The following is a 15,467-nucleotide window of genomic DNA, read 5'->3' as shown; positions in this document are numbered from 1 at the left end:
AACAGCAGTGCTAATCATGAGGATCAATGAATTCCTATCTCATAGTTCTCTCTAACCAATTCCCAAGCCTATAAAGCCAGAAGAGATAGCTTGTTCCATTTTTACAGCATCTGACCTGGAGGACTCTGCTCAAGTTTGACCTGCAGTTGCCGTATGCTGCTTGATGAGGAATAGATCATGCTGAGGCAATTGTTGTGAATGGAATGTGACACCTACTTTTCTGTTATATTGTTAAATGTCATTTATTAGCCATATTGCAAAACTGTCCAAGAAGACTGAAAACATATGACTAATTCATTAATCTATCTGAGCCACAGGGTGACAACTCCAGTTGCATGTATTCCTGAAGGTTTCATCACATTCCACTTTCAAATACCCTGCCCAGTCACAGCCGCTTGATCTCTCCACCACTGCCAATATTTTTTAAACAAAAGTGTTGAATGAAAATGAAAAAGAACGATTTGTATGCCCCTAATGATTTGTTCTCCTAGCTACATCCTGGAGATTACTCATTAATTATTAATCCTGGAATTTGGCAGCTCCACCTCGCCATCATCTCCAACACATACTGACCATGGTCTCCAATGGCTGCAACAATGCTTAAGCCTCAGAAGCATGCTCTTCAAGTCAGATCCTTTAAGGTTCAAGTCCCCATGATCATCAGCTGTGTTGGGATACAAACAAGGTTTCCTCCTCTTGGACCACCAGCTGCTCCTGCTCACTCAGTGATGTCTCAACTGGAAAACAATCAGAAATATCAAATACCAGGTAAGAAATTACAACCCAAAATTAATCATTCTGTCAACAGTCATTTGGGATGCCGTTCACAATGGGCATCTGAGACTCGCTGTGTTTGAGCAGTTTCTTATCTACCAAATGCTGCCCCAAACCCTTCCTCCGAGATAACCCAAATTGCAGGAAAATTTTATAGCACCTGGATTGTTGCAATGACTGGGCTGCCTCCATATTCCACACAACCTAACTCCAAAACACTTTTAAAAAATATTGTTTTTCATCGCTGTGTCCGTAGTCAGTGTGTCAACAGAATTTGCAATCTTGGAAATAGCATGTTTAAAATTAAGGAAAAAAATACTTCGCCCGGCCGAAAGGATAAGAACATTTCAGCGCTGGCAAACAAGTTAAAAAAATTCCCTTTAACGGCTCAGTCGGATTGGGAGGAGCTATCAAAGGTTGGCTGGAGACTGGATTAGTATTTATAGGTGGAAAGAAGTGAGATTGAACCAGAGTTTTAAGTCACTCCAGGCTGTAATAACTGTTTGCCCTCTATCGGCCAATTGCTGGAGTTTTACTGTTGAAAATCACTGTAACTAACATGCGGGATTATGATGAAATTATCGCTTTTCTCGGAGAATGGGGACCCTTCCAGAAGATTGTCTTCTTTCTTTTGAGCCTCAGCGTCCTTCCCAATGCTTTCTCTGGACTGTCCATAGTTTTTGTCGGGGATATTCCAGAGCATCGCTGCTTAGTTCCCGGGAATCTCAATCTGAGTGAAGCGTGGAGGAATCGGACTATCCCTCTTGTGCAAGAAGGAGACAAACTCCAGTACAGCAAATGTAGACGGTACCGGGTGGACGTGATAATGAATCTTTCGGAGACATTTCCCGACCCAGATTCCTTCAATATGTCTGAGGTCGAACAGGAGCCCTGTTTGGATGGATGGGAGTACAGTAAGGATCAGTACATCTCCACCATCGTCAGCGAGGTATGTGGCTGAAGGAATACAGCGGGCACACTGGCAATAGTTAACCTGAGTTTGTAAAGGTAACTAATATATATAGATTATTATAAAAAAGCGCAAGTGCACTAAATCCAAACAGGACCAGGGAACTGCAGTACTTTATCTTGCATGGTGTCGGACCGGATATATTTTAATGTTTAACGTTGGTGTCTTTGAGTTTTTAAGCATTCGAGATAAGTCCGGTCTCCACTTTGTTCCCCTCTGAAATCAAACTTACTCCTTCTCCAGTCTGAAAAGATTTCTTTGATTTGCCTGAAATAATGTTTTCCAATTAGTTTAACAGTCAGAGTTTCTACAACCTCAAATTTGTCTCAAGTTTAGAAAAGGGAGTTTAAAAGGATGCAGAGTGGTGATTTTTTTTTCATTATTCTTTCATGGAATGTGGGTGTCACTGGCAAAGCTGGCATTTGTTGCCCATCCTTAATTGCCCTTGACAACTGAGTGGCTTGCTAGGCAATTTCAGAGGGCAGTTAAGAGTCAACCACATTGCTGTGGGTCTGGAGTCACATGTAGGTCAGACCAGATGAGGACAGCATGTGTCCTTCCCTAAACGGCATCAATGAATGGCCTTCATTAATTAAACATTTATTCATTAATTGCATTTAAATTCCACCAGTTGCTGCAGTGATCAGAAATTCAAAAGATGTCAGTGATTCTGCACTTCTCCATATGGTGTGCTATTGTACTCCCGCCAGACTGTAATCAAGGAGAAATCACTGAACCGGTAAAAACTTGCCATTTTCCATTAATAGTTGCACTGTAAAAACTCTTGAAATAGTTACACCTCGTAGAATGCTGTGTAATTAGGATTTTAATAGTATAATTACTATTACTGCTGAATAGTCTCACTAGTCCTGAAACACAAATGTTATATTTCTGGAATGTCAAATTTCTTCATAATGATAAATTTATACATGTTATGATAAGGAGATGAGGAGGGGTTGAAAGGCTTGCCTTTTGTTTCTCTCCTTGTTTGACCGCAACAGGGTTTATTTCTTTTAAACAGTGAATGTGCTTACCAATTTAGGGAATGTTTAAATAAAAGCAAAATACTGCAGATGCTGGAAATCTGAAATAAAAACCAGAAATGCTGGAACCACTCAGCGGGTCTGGCAGCATCTGTGAAAAGAGAAGCAGAGTTAACGTTTCGGGTCAGTGACCCTTCGGAACCCTTGATAGAGCATCAGCAATTAGATTATTTTTCCCTGCAACATGCACAATTTTTAGTGTAAATGGCTGTAACATTAAACTTCAATGAAACAACTTGAAGTTCATAATTCTGTCCTTTTCTAGAAACACAAGTGGGATGTGGTCTGTATAAACTCGTACTTCCCCTTGACTATTGGTTACATATACCTCAAAGTGTTGAAGAGCCAGTACAAGATGTAAAGCCTCTTTCTCAATGGTCAAGTACTTTCTTTGATGCTTATTAAGTTTGCTAGAGAAGTAGCTAATGGGCCATTCCATACAGCATCATCACCTTGGAGATGCACTGCTCCTTCTCCGACATCACTGGCATCGATTAGCCACCTTGAATGGCTTCCTAAAATCTGTGACTGCATGAACTGACTCCTTTATCAAAATAACCTGTAACTTCTCAAATGTTGTTTGGCATGTCTCTGACCATACAAACTTCATGTTTTTTTAACATATTTGCCAATGGGGTAACTACTGTACTGAAATTAGGGACAAATTTCCTGTAGAAACCACACATGTCCAGAAATTGTAACACTTTTTTCCTTGTCTTGGGTACAAGAAAGTCTATTATTGCCTTAACTTTGGCCTTTCGTGGAAACAATTAGCCTTGACCCATGATATGTCCTAAATAAATGACCTTGGCCTTGACAAACTTGCTCTTTGCCAAGTTCATGACAAGGTTAGCTTTGGTCAGCTGGTCAAATAGGGCTCTCAAATGTTTGACATGATCACTCCAAGTGTTGCTGTACACCAAAAGGTCATCAATGTACACAAAGCAATTACTCAACCTGGCAATCACTTGATTGGTTAATCTTTGAAACGTAGCTGGTGTATTTTTCAGTCCAAATGGCATGACATTGCAGTGGAACAGACCATCTGATGTCAAAAAAACAGAAATTTCTTTGGCTTGGTCAGTCAAGGGGACTTGCAATATCCCTTAAGCAAATCAATCTTGTTGAGTTCCCTAGCCTAGCAATATAATACTCACGCCTTGGGATCAAATATGAGTCCATCTTAGCTATCACATTAAACTTTTTGTACTCAATGCAGACTCTTTGACAACCATCTGGTTTTGGTCCCAAAATGACAGGAGAACTTCAACTACTTTGACAGGGTTCAATTGTATCATTATTTAACATGCATTGAACCTCCTTCCTGACTTTGGTCAATTTGCTGGGATTGAGTCTGGAGGAGTTTTGTTTAATTGGTTTAGCTTCCCTCACATCAAATTCATGAATAGTTAAAGAAATACAACCTGACTTATCTGCGCATCAGGCTTATATTCCCTCAATAGATCAGCAATGCCTTTCCTCTGTTGCTCAGGTAGATGATGTAGTACCTCATCCAGACCATCCAACACCACTGCATTCACCAGCTTCACCGCAGGGGGTTCAATCTGAAAGCAGTCAATCTCAGACTCATCATCTGGTTCATCACGTGCACACAGTATTACCATCTACATTTTATACCAATTTCTACCTTGTGCTGCAACTTTTAAAAAATTCTTTCATGGGATGTGGGCATCGCTGGCTAGGCCAGCATTTATTGCTCATCCCTAATTGCCCTTGAGAAGGTGGTGGTGAGCTGCTTTCTTGAACCGCTGCAGTCCATGTGAGGTAGGTACACCCACAGTGCTGTTAGGAAGGGAGTTCCAGGATTTTGATTGAGCGACAGTGAAGGAATGGCGATATAGTTCCAAGTCAGGATGGTGTGTGACCTAGAGGGGAACTTGCAGTTGGTGGTGCTCCCATGCATTTGGTGCCCTTGTCCTTCTAGTTGGTAGAAATCACGTTTTTGGAAGGTGCTGTCTAAGGAGCCTTGGTGCGTTGCTGCATGCATCTTGTAGATGGTACACACTGCTGCCACAGTGCATCGGTGGTGGAGGGAGTGAACGTTTGTGGATGGTGTGACAATCAAGCAGGCTGCTTTGTCCTGGCTGGTGCCGAGCTTCTTGGGTGTTGTTGGAGCTGCACCCAGGCAAGTGGAGAGTATTCCATCACACTCTGACTTGCTCCTTGTAGGTGGTGGACAGGTTTCGGGGAGTCAGGAGATGAGTTACTCACTGCAGGATTCCTAGCCTCTAACCTGCTCTTGTAGCCATGGTATTTTTATGGCTACTCCAGTTCAGTTTCTGGTCAGCCCTATGATGTTGATAGTGGGGGTTCAGCGATGGTAATGTCATTGATTGTCAAGGGGAGATGGTTAGATTCTCTCTTGTTGGAGATCATCATTGCCTGGCACTTGTGTGGCACAAATGTTACTTGCCACTTATCTGCCCAAGCCTGGATATTGTACAGGTCTTGCTGCATTTCTACACGGACTGCTTCAGTATCTGAGGAGCCGCGAGTGGTGCTGAACATTGTGCAATCATCAGCGAAAATCCCCACTTCTGACCTATTGATTGAAGGAAGGTCATTGATGAAGTAACTGAAGATGGTGGGGCCTAGGACACTACCCTGAGGAACTCCTGCATTGATGTCCTACAGCTGAGGTGATTGACCTCCAACAACCACAACCATCTTCCTTTGCGTTAGGTATGACTCCAACCAGCGGAGAGTTTTCCCCCGATTCCCATTGACTTCAGTTTTGCTAGGGCTCCTTGATGCCATACTCGAGTTCAGCTCTTTTGTCCATGTTTGAATCAAGGCTGTAATGAGGTCAGGAGCTGAGTGGCCCTGGCGGAACCCAAACTGAGCGTCACTGAGCAGGTTATTGCTAAGCAATTGCTGCTTGATGGCACTGTTGATGACACCTTCCATCACTTTACTGATGATTGAGAGTAGACTGATGGGGCAATAATTGGTCGGGTTGGACTTGTCCTGCTTTTTGTGTACAGGGCATACCTGGGCAAATTTCCATATTGCCAGGTAGATGCCAGTGTTGTAGCTGTACTGGAACAGCTTGGCTAGGGGCGTGGCAAGTTTTGGAGCGCAGGTCTTCAATACTATTGCTGGAATATTGTCAGGGCCCATAGCTTTGCAGCATCCAATGTCTTCAGTTGTTTCTTGATGACTGTGCTCACGATCATAGTACCTCTTCAGCATATTCACTTGACACACCCTTTGACTCTTTGTCTGTCCGGGATGCCAACTACATAGTTCACATCACTGAGTTTCCTTTTGATACAGTAGGGTCCACTAAACCTAGCTTTCAAGGTTCATCAGGCAAAGGCAACAACACTAGCACCTTATTCCTGGGTTGAAAACTTTGTGCCGCCATAGCTTTTCTGACTGCTTGTGTTTTCATCACCTGCTGAGAAGCCTTGAGATGTTCTCTGGTCACTGCACAAGCTTTTGAAAGCCTCTCTCGGAACTTTGATATATAATCTAGGAAGGTAATTTACTTCTCCTATGCAAGCTGGAACGTCAGAACTATGTGTCCTGGCCTGTCGGAAGACCTTACACAAATCAACGATTCTCGGAAGACCGCCATCATTAACAACGAGCTCAGTAGATTCAATGTGGACATTGCAGCACTTCAGGAGACTCGCCTCCCTGCGAGTGGCTCTCTAGCAGAGCAAGACTACACCTTCTTCTGGCAGGGCAGGGATCCTGAAGAACCAAGACAGCATGGAGTGGGCTTCGCCATCAGAAACTCCTTGCTCAGCATGATAGAGCCACCCTCAAATGGCTCGGAACGCATACTGTCCATCCGACGGCTCACCACCTCTGGTCCAGTACACCTACTCAGCATCTATGCTCCAACACTCTGCTCCGCACCTGAAGCTAAAGACCAGTTCTATGAACAACTCCATAACATCATTAGCAGCATCCCCAACACCGAACACCTATTCCTGCTGGGGGACTTTAATGCCAGGGTTGGGGCCGACCATGACTCATGGCCCTCCTGCCTTGGGCGCTATGGCGTTGGAAGGATGAATGAGAACGGGCAGAGACTGCTTGAGTTGTGTACCTATCATAACCTCTGCATCACCAACTCGTTCTTTCACACTAAACCCTGTCACCAGGTTTCATGGAGGCACCCAAGATCACGTCGTTGGCACCAGCTAGACCTCATTGTCACAAGGCGAGCCGCCTTAAATCACACGCAGCTTCCACAGTGCGGACTGCGACACCGACCACTCCCTGGTGTGCAGCAAGGTTAGACTCAGACCAAAGAAGTTGCATCATTCCAAGCAGAAGGGCCACCCGCGCATCAACACGAGCAGAATTTCTCACCCACAGCTGTTACAAAAATTTCTAAATTCACTTGTAACAGCCCTTCAAAACACTCCCACAGGGGATGCTGAGACCAAGTGGGCCCACATCAGAGACGCCATCTATGAGTCAGCTTTGACCGCCTACGGCAAAAGTGCGAAGAGAAATGCAGACTGGTTTCAATCTCATAATGAAGAGCTGGAACCTGTCATAGCCGCTAAGCGCATTGCACTTTTGAACTACAAGAAAGCCCCCAGCGATTTAACATCCGCAGCACTTAAAGCAGCCAGAAGTACTGCACAAAGAACAGCTAGGCGTTGCGCAAACGACTACTGGCAACACCTATGCAGTCATATTCAGCTGGCCTCAGACACCGGAAACATCAGAGGAATGTATGATGGCATGAAGAGAGCTCTTGGGCCAACCATCAAGAAGATCACCCCCCTCAAATCTAAATCGGGGGACATAATCACTGACCAACGCAAACAGATGGACCGCTGGGTTGAGCACTACCTAGAACTGTACTCCAGGGAGAATGCTGTCACTGAGACTGCCCTCAATGCAGCCCAGCCTCTACCAGTCATGGATGAGCTGGACATACAGCCAACCAAATCGGAACTCAGTGATGCCATTGATTCCCTAGCCAGCGGAAAAGCCCCTGGGAAGGACAGCATTACCCCTGAAATAATCAAGAGTGCCAAGCCTGCTATACTCTCAGCACTACATGAACTGCTATGCCTGTGCTGGGACGAGGGAGCAGTACCCCAGGACATGCACGATGCCAACATCATCACCCTCTATAAAAACAAAGGTGACCGCGGTGACTGCAACAACTACCGTGGAATCTCCCTGCTCAGCATAGTGGGGAAAGTCTTTGCTCGAGTCGCTCTGAACAGGCTCCAGAAGCTGGCCGAGCGCGTCTACCCTGAGGCACAGTGTGGCTTTCGTGCAGAGAGATCGACTATTGACATGCTGTTCTCCCTTCGTCAGATACAGGAGAAATGCCGTGAACAACAGATGCCCCTCTACATTGCTTTCATTGATCTCACCAAAGCCTTTGACCTCGTCAGCAGACGTGGTCTCTTCAGACTACTAGAAAAGATCGGATGTCCACCAAAGCTACTAAGTATCATCACCTCATTCCATGACAATATGAAAGGCACAATTCAACATGGTGGCTCCTCATCAGAGCCCTTTCCTATCCTGAGTGGTGTGAAACAGGGCTGTGTTCTCGCACCCACACTTTTTGGGATTTTCTTCTCCCTGCTGCTTTCACATGCGTTCAAATCCTCTGAAGAAGGAATTTTCCTCCACACAAGATCAGGGGGCAGGTTGTTCAACCTTGCCCGTCTAAGAGCGAAGTCCAAAGTACGGAAAGTCCTCATCAGAGAACTCCTCTTTGCTGACGATGCTGCTTTAACATCTCACACTGAAGAATGCCTGCAGAGTCTCATCGACAGGTTTGCGTCTGCCTGCAATGAATTTGGCCTAACCATCAGCCTCAAGAAAACGAACATCATGGGGCAGGATGTCAGAAATGCTCCATCCATCAATATTGGCGACCACGCTCTGGAAGTGGTTCAAGAGTTCACCTACCTAGGCTCAACTATCACCAGTAACCTGTCTCTAGATGCAGAAATCAACAAGCGCATGGGTAAGGCTTCCACTGCTATGTCCAGACTGGCCAAGAGAGTGTGGGAAAATGGCGCACTGACACGGAACACAAAAGTCCGAGTGTATCAGGCCTGTGTCCTCAGTACCTTGCTCTACGGCAGCGAGGCCTGGACAACGTATGCCAGCCAAGAGCGACGTCTCAATTCATTCCATCTTCGCTGCCTTCGGAGAATACTTGGCATCAGGTGGCAGGACTATATCTCCAACACAGAAGTCCTTGAAGCGGCCAACACCCCCAGCTTATACACACTACTGAGTCAGCGGCGCTTGAGATGGCTTGGCCATGTGAGCCGCATGGAAGATGGCAGGATCCCCAAAGACACATTGTACAGCGAGCTCGCCACTGGTATCAGACCCACCGGCCGTCCATGTCTCCGTTATAAAGACGTCTGCAAACGCGACATGAAATCGTGTGACATTGATCACAAGTCGTGGGAGTCAGTTGCCAGCATTCGCCAGAGCTGGCGGGCAGCCATAAAGACAGGGCTAAATTGTGGCGAGTCGAAGAGACTTAGTAGTTGGCAGGAAAAAAGACAGAGGCGCAAGGGGAGAGCCAACTGTGCAACAGCCCCAACAAACAAATTTCTCTGCAGCACCTGTGGAAGAGCCTGTCACTCCAGAATTGGCCTTTATAGCCACTCCAGGCGCTGCTTCACAAACCACTGACCACCTCCAGGCGCGTATCCATTGTCTCTCGAGATAAGGAGGCCCAAAAGAAAAAGAATGCCAAAAATCTCTCCTTAATGAGTTTAAGGGAGCCCCTAACCTCATGCTCATAGACCAATTCAAAGGGATTTAAACCAGTAGACTCATTTGGCATGGTCCTAGTCGCAAATAACAAGAATGATATCCCTTTATCCCAAACCTGGAGACACTCAAGACAATCGGCCCTAATAATACTCTTTAGGTTTTGATGATATCTCTCCAAAGCAATAATATAAAAGCAAAGTACTGCGGATGCTGGAAATCTAAAATAAAAACAAGAAATGCTGGAAATACTCAGCAGGTCCGGCAGCATCTGTGGAGAGAGAAGCAGAGTTAACTTTTCAGGTCAGTTCTGAAGAAGGGTCACTGACCTGAAATGTTAACTCTGTTTCTCTCTCCAAAGCATCTTGGGACTTTAAGTGTTAAGCTGGCGACTTGAGCTGCTTCACTCTTAACTTACACATGACCTCCGGAAATATACCTGCCATGAAATTTGACCCCTGATCAGACTGAATTTCTTTTGGCGACCCACACTTAGTGAAAAACTGGACGAACCCCTGAATCACAACTTTTGTTGTGATCTTCTTCAATGGTACTCCCTCTGGAAATGGAGTGGGCAAATCCATCATGGTAAGGAGATACTTATGACCCGACTTAGTCTTAGGCAAGGGTCCAACACAATCCACAAGAAACCTACTAAATGGTTCGATAAATGCATGTATCTGTATTTCTGGGACTGGTTTAATTGAAGGCTATGGCTTCCTAACCATCTGACATGCGTGACACATCTTACAAAATCAATCACATCCAGTAAAAATGCACCATTACCCTAGCCTGAGTCCTCTGAATATCTAAATGTTTTGTGACTGGAATATCATGGGTAATTCTCAAAATTTCACTGTGGTAACAAGGATGGACTACAATTTGAAGGACTATGGCCCAATGCTTATCAGCAGGCCTCTGGCAGGGGTGGGGGTGGGAGGTTTCCACTTCTTCATCAAAATGTCAATCTTCACATAATAACACTCAGGGACCTTGTCAGTCTGCCTCAGAACACATCGTCTGAGACATGCTTTTCAAATCACGGTCTGCCTGTTGTGCCTCAACCAGGGAAGATCTGCTAATCAATTTATCATTGTTAGCGCCAGTGCATTTAACACCAACATCCCCATCCAAGACCTTGAAAAAGGGTTTAACCAACCAAACATCCGAATTGTCCTCCACTACAATTTAATCCATTTCCTCTTGTTTAACCCGATGTGTCACAACACAATCCAGGAATAGTCCAGGAAATTCTTCCTGAAAAACCTCAGCTTCTGCAACCTCTGCTGACTTCCCATAAATGACTGGAGTTGCCAATACCTTATCCCCAGCCAAGTCATTTCCCAGCAAAAATCCACACCTTCAATAAGTAAACTAGGAACGACAGCAGTGATAACAGGACCAGTGACTAAGTCACATTTTAAATCAACCCTACACAAGGGAATGGGTAAATAATTTCCATCAATACCCTTAATTAAAATGTTCACATTCAGCGAATGACCGGGGGTGGGGGAAATTCATGTCACCTGCCAACGTCAGTGACTGTACCCACCCCTGTATCTCCACAGATAACAATTGCCATGCCTGCCTTACCAGACAAACCTGGGGATACTTCACCCTCAAACAGAAACCTTGTTTAGTTTTCTGCAACCTGATTCACTCTGTAAGTGAACATTGGAGAAACTGCCTGGCTGTTACAAGCATTACCCGCTATGACAATATTTCCTGGGAGGACTCCATTTGACTGTACAAATGCAATGGGCTTGTTTTTCCACTTCCAATACTCAGCCTTCACACATCCTTTTTTATGACAAAAATAGCAGGTCAGTCCCCTTGAACCAAACTTGTCCTCTGAACTGTCGCTTTTACTAACCTGAGGAGTGCCTGTATCTTTACCTTTGCCATCTTTCACAATAGAACTAGATCTCTTTTCATTATCAAACTTCCTATCTCTCAACTTTCTCTGCAAGTTTCCAAATTGGAGACTGTGACTCCTGCTTTTGTGAATCCATTTCTAATCATCTGCCACTACTGCAGCATCCCTTAGTTTATGAATTTTATCTCCTTCCAGATGGGACCGTATTCCTGAAGGAACACTATTTTTTAATTCTTCCTTCAGAATCACTTCTCTAAGGCTCTCAAAAATCCTGTGCAATCTTTACCGATCTATACCACCTATCAAATGCCATTTCCTTCTCTCCAGCAAATTCCACACATGGCTGGCCCTGTTTCCTTTATAAATTTCTGTCTGTAGGCTTCTATTTCCAACTCATAGGCACTGAGAACAGCAGTCTTTACTTTCTTATTGTCCTGTGAGTGCTCTTCCAAAAGAGATGAGTACACCTCCAAAGCTTTCCCTATGAAAATACTCTGTACGAGCCTAGTCCAAGATAATTTGGACCAATTCAGACTGGTGGCAATTTTCTCAAATGACAAAAAGTGCATTTCTACTCCCTCCTCACTAAATTTAGGTACCAGCAAATACTCTTTGCCAAATCAAAACTACGAGGAGTTTGCTCTGGGTCATTTTCAGCTTTCACCTCCAATTCGCATCCACAGACCTTAAACTTTTCCCTTTTCAATTCTAATTCTAATTCAAGTTTTTGCATTTCTCATTCGAATTCAAATTCCACCCTCTCTCTTTCTAACTCAGTTTTTACTAATTTTACTTGAACACTAGTGAAACTTCCTTTTTTTTTCTCAATCTTCAAGTGAGGAGCCAGTTCTTCTACATTCTCTGCCTTCCTAGCTCCTGATTTTAAGTTGATTCCTATGTTCCCCGCTATAGCCTTCAAATTATCTTTTATCACCCATTCCAAGGCACTAAGAGACAAGTCCTTTCTCTTCACAATGGCCTGACCATCAAAGGTACTTATGTTGATTTCCTGCTGAATACAGCAAAGTAAATGTGAAATCTTGCTTGTTTAAATTCCGGAAAATTCAAGTGAACCTGTTTCACAGCCTAATTTGGAATGATCCTAGAAGCGCCCCCAATTTTGTTATTACCCCTGTGGAGAAAAACAAACCAAAAGAACCAAATTTACTGAACAACCCCAAATAGAAAAGCAGGACAAGATTTCTCTTTTATAATTCTTACTTTAACAATCAAACCAAAGTCAACATAAATTAAGCATGAATTAACAGACAAATCACTGTCAATATATATATTAAAAATTGCACATTAATTATCAGATACAACAAAGATAGATTTCACAGATTTATGGGCAGTCCTCTCGGCATATATGGCACCAATTACTGCCACATTGCTCCTCAAAGCTCTGAACTTCCTTAGGTAGATTTCCAGCTTCCTTCTTCAAACATACAGTCATCGATTCTCAACCAACAGTAGTTCCTCTTCAGTTCGAACTCCACAGGTACAATCTTCGTCCAAAATGGCCTCCTTATCTCTGTTCACGACAGTCTTGCTGGCATGGATCCACCAGTATACCTTTCTCTGAGCTGTTAAGTAACAACTGTATGCACTGTATGGCTGGGTCTGGTTAAGAAGTTGCTTTAAGTAGCAGAAACAGCTGCAGCAACCCCCAAGATCCAGCCTTCTTTTTCTTCAGCCTGCCAGTGCTCCACTCCTGAGTGATCTGGACTTGTCTGGTTCTGTGTCCTTTTCATCTGATTCCGGCCAGTTTCTGTTTCCCCAGAAACCTGAAGTTTTAGTTTCTGCTTTAGTTTCTGTTTCCGTTTCTGATTAAGTTTTAGTTTCCTTTTCAGTTAAGGTCTGTCTCAGAAAAAAACAAGCTTCAAAACCAGGGTCAGTGCACCTAACAGAAAATTTGGCAAGTCATCTTTTCAGACAACAGTTCACACACACTCCCCCTCTGATCCTGCAAATTACAGACCCCACCACAAATGCCACTCCAATGTCGTCCATCTGGTTGGGACTGTACTCACCTGTTTTCTTTTTATCTATAGAATTGGAGACAGAGAATCAGATGCAGTGGCTTCTCTTTCTGCTCCCACACAGTTACCTCTAGTACCTCCAAAGTAGTTATCCTTGACCCCCTCTATTTCTCAACCAAGATTCAGTGTGGAAGCGCAAAGATCCCTGGTATTGTATGAGCTGAAAAGAAATCCTGCGATTCAAGTGTATGCTGGCAGAAAAACCTTAATGCCACATTTCTCCTAGAAAGTCTCCTGGAATAATTCTCGACATCCCCAGAACAGACTGCTTCTGAAACGAACCCAGTGACCCATCTCCGTATACCTGGAAGCCAGACCAAAAAAGGGACAGCTGACTTCCTTCTATATCTTCTTTCTTTTTTTCATCAAGAATGTGCAAGTATTTGACCAACATAGTTTTTTTTGTCTTCTATTGTAACAGACCTCTGCAGAGTGAATTTCTGTATTTTTCCAATGTGTGAGTATAATTGAGGAATTTTTAAAAAGGGAAATTTTAGATTGTAATTGGTGTGTTAATGCTTTGCTTCATTACTGCTTAGGTTTTGTTGTTTATTCTAGAAATCTGGTTGGTGTATTTTATTCCGGGATTAAAAAAAATGAGTATATGATTGGCTGTATCGGTAACCGAGTTAACACTTAAATAGATGTTGTGACCTGTGGAGAAGTGGAACTAGAAAAGACAGTACACTCCTCCCACCTTATTCATAACATATAATTGGGGGCTCCTCGTCCAGGATACCCAACGCCAATTGCAATTGTCAGTGGGTAATACTAATTGAAAAGAGGAAAAAAAAAAGGTTTCTTCTGTATTAAAGTACGGTACCGAAGTGACTTTGTCAGTTGTTACAACCTTTCTGGGGACAGAAGATGTATTCCTGAGTGATTTGAGAAACTTAACTAAGGTTAAAGTAAAGTAAAGGAATTGGCAGAAAAATTGGTGTTAGAGTTAAAACCAGGAGCTAAGAAAGCAGACATAATTTAAGTAACACAGTATTTGCAATTGGAAGAAAAAGAAGGCAAACTAGATGGTAGCGCAGTTGAATTACCAAAAATAGAGTTGCGGATGAGGCAGCTTAAACTTGACAAAGAAATAGAAGTGGAAAAACTTAAGCTTGAACAGGAAAAAGAATTGACAATGATAAAACTTAAACTTGACAGACACGAAAGGGCAAAAGAGAGAACATTTCAAAGATAAAGAGAAAAAGAAGGAAGGGAATTTGAATTTAAAAAGATGAAACTAAGACAAAGTGCTGGTCTTAACTCTAGTGAAAATTTTGGTGGGGAAAGATCTGACTCCAGCCCAGGATACAGTGAGGAGCTGTTTAAATTTGTGTGAACCTTCCCAAAGTTTGAGGAAAGGGACGTAGAGGCATTTTTCATTTCTTTTGAAAAGATAGCCAGACAGATGAAGTGGCTGAAGGAAAGTTGGACACTGCTTATGCTAAGCAGGTTGATAAGCAGAGCCCATGAAGTTTATGCCATTCTTTCTGAGGAGGCTTCTGCAGATTATGAGTATGTGTATGAATTAGTCCTTGAAGCTTACCGACAGAAATGCTGGAACCACTGGAGATTGTCTGGGGAGACTTTTATAGAATTTGAGAGGGTAAAACAAATTAATTTTGATCATTGGATACGGGCACTAAAGATGGAGGCCACGCATGAGAACCTTGGGGAACTAATTCTCTTGGAAGAATGTAAAAATTCACTCCCTCTGTTAGTAAGGACCCACATAGAGAACCAGGAGGTTTCAACAGTCATACAGGCACCAAAAATCACTGATGATTATGAGCTTGTTTACAAGCTCAAACCTTTGTTCATCACCCCCACAAATCCAAGAAGGATAGAAAGTGGGAGAGTGAAAGGAAGGCAAGTAGCCAGGGACAAGAAGGGACAACTGGGAATGCTCTGGGATCTCTTCCTCAGGCCAGAAAGGAATGTGCTGAGGGTAGAAATGAGGTCAGAAAGCCTAAGTGCTACCACAAGGTGGGACACCTTCATGGAGAATGCTGGAACTTGTA

The 15,467-nt window shown here is 43.6% G+C and overlaps 1 protein-coding gene across 2 annotated transcripts in view; it reads left to right on the top strand.

Annotated features, from left to right (window-relative positions):
- Positions 1-1,233: 1,233 nt before the first annotated feature.
- LOC137375966 (organic cation/carnitine transporter 2-like) overlaps positions 1,234-15,467 on the top strand; it is a 158,117-nt gene continuing 143,883 nt past the window's right edge. Inside the window, exon 1 of one of the 2 annotated variants that reach the window (XM_068043771.1) lies at positions 1,234-1,723. In XM_068043771.1, coding sequence (XP_067899872.1) covers positions 1,334-1,723 — 390 coding nt within the window. In that variant the 5' untranslated portion in view covers positions 1,234-1,333. Of the gene's footprint in view, positions 1,724-2,391; positions 2,484-15,467 lie in introns of those variants that run through there. The other variant, XM_068043772.1, reaches the window with a different exon arrangement.

Source organism: Heterodontus francisci, chromosome 12 (assembly GCF_036365525.1).
Source record: "Heterodontus francisci isolate sHetFra1 chromosome 12, sHetFra1.hap1, whole genome shotgun sequence".
Taxonomy (NCBI): Eukaryota; Metazoa; Chordata; class Chondrichthyes; order Heterodontiformes; family Heterodontidae; genus Heterodontus; species Heterodontus francisci.
This window is presented reverse-complemented; position numbering and strand designations above follow the sequence as displayed.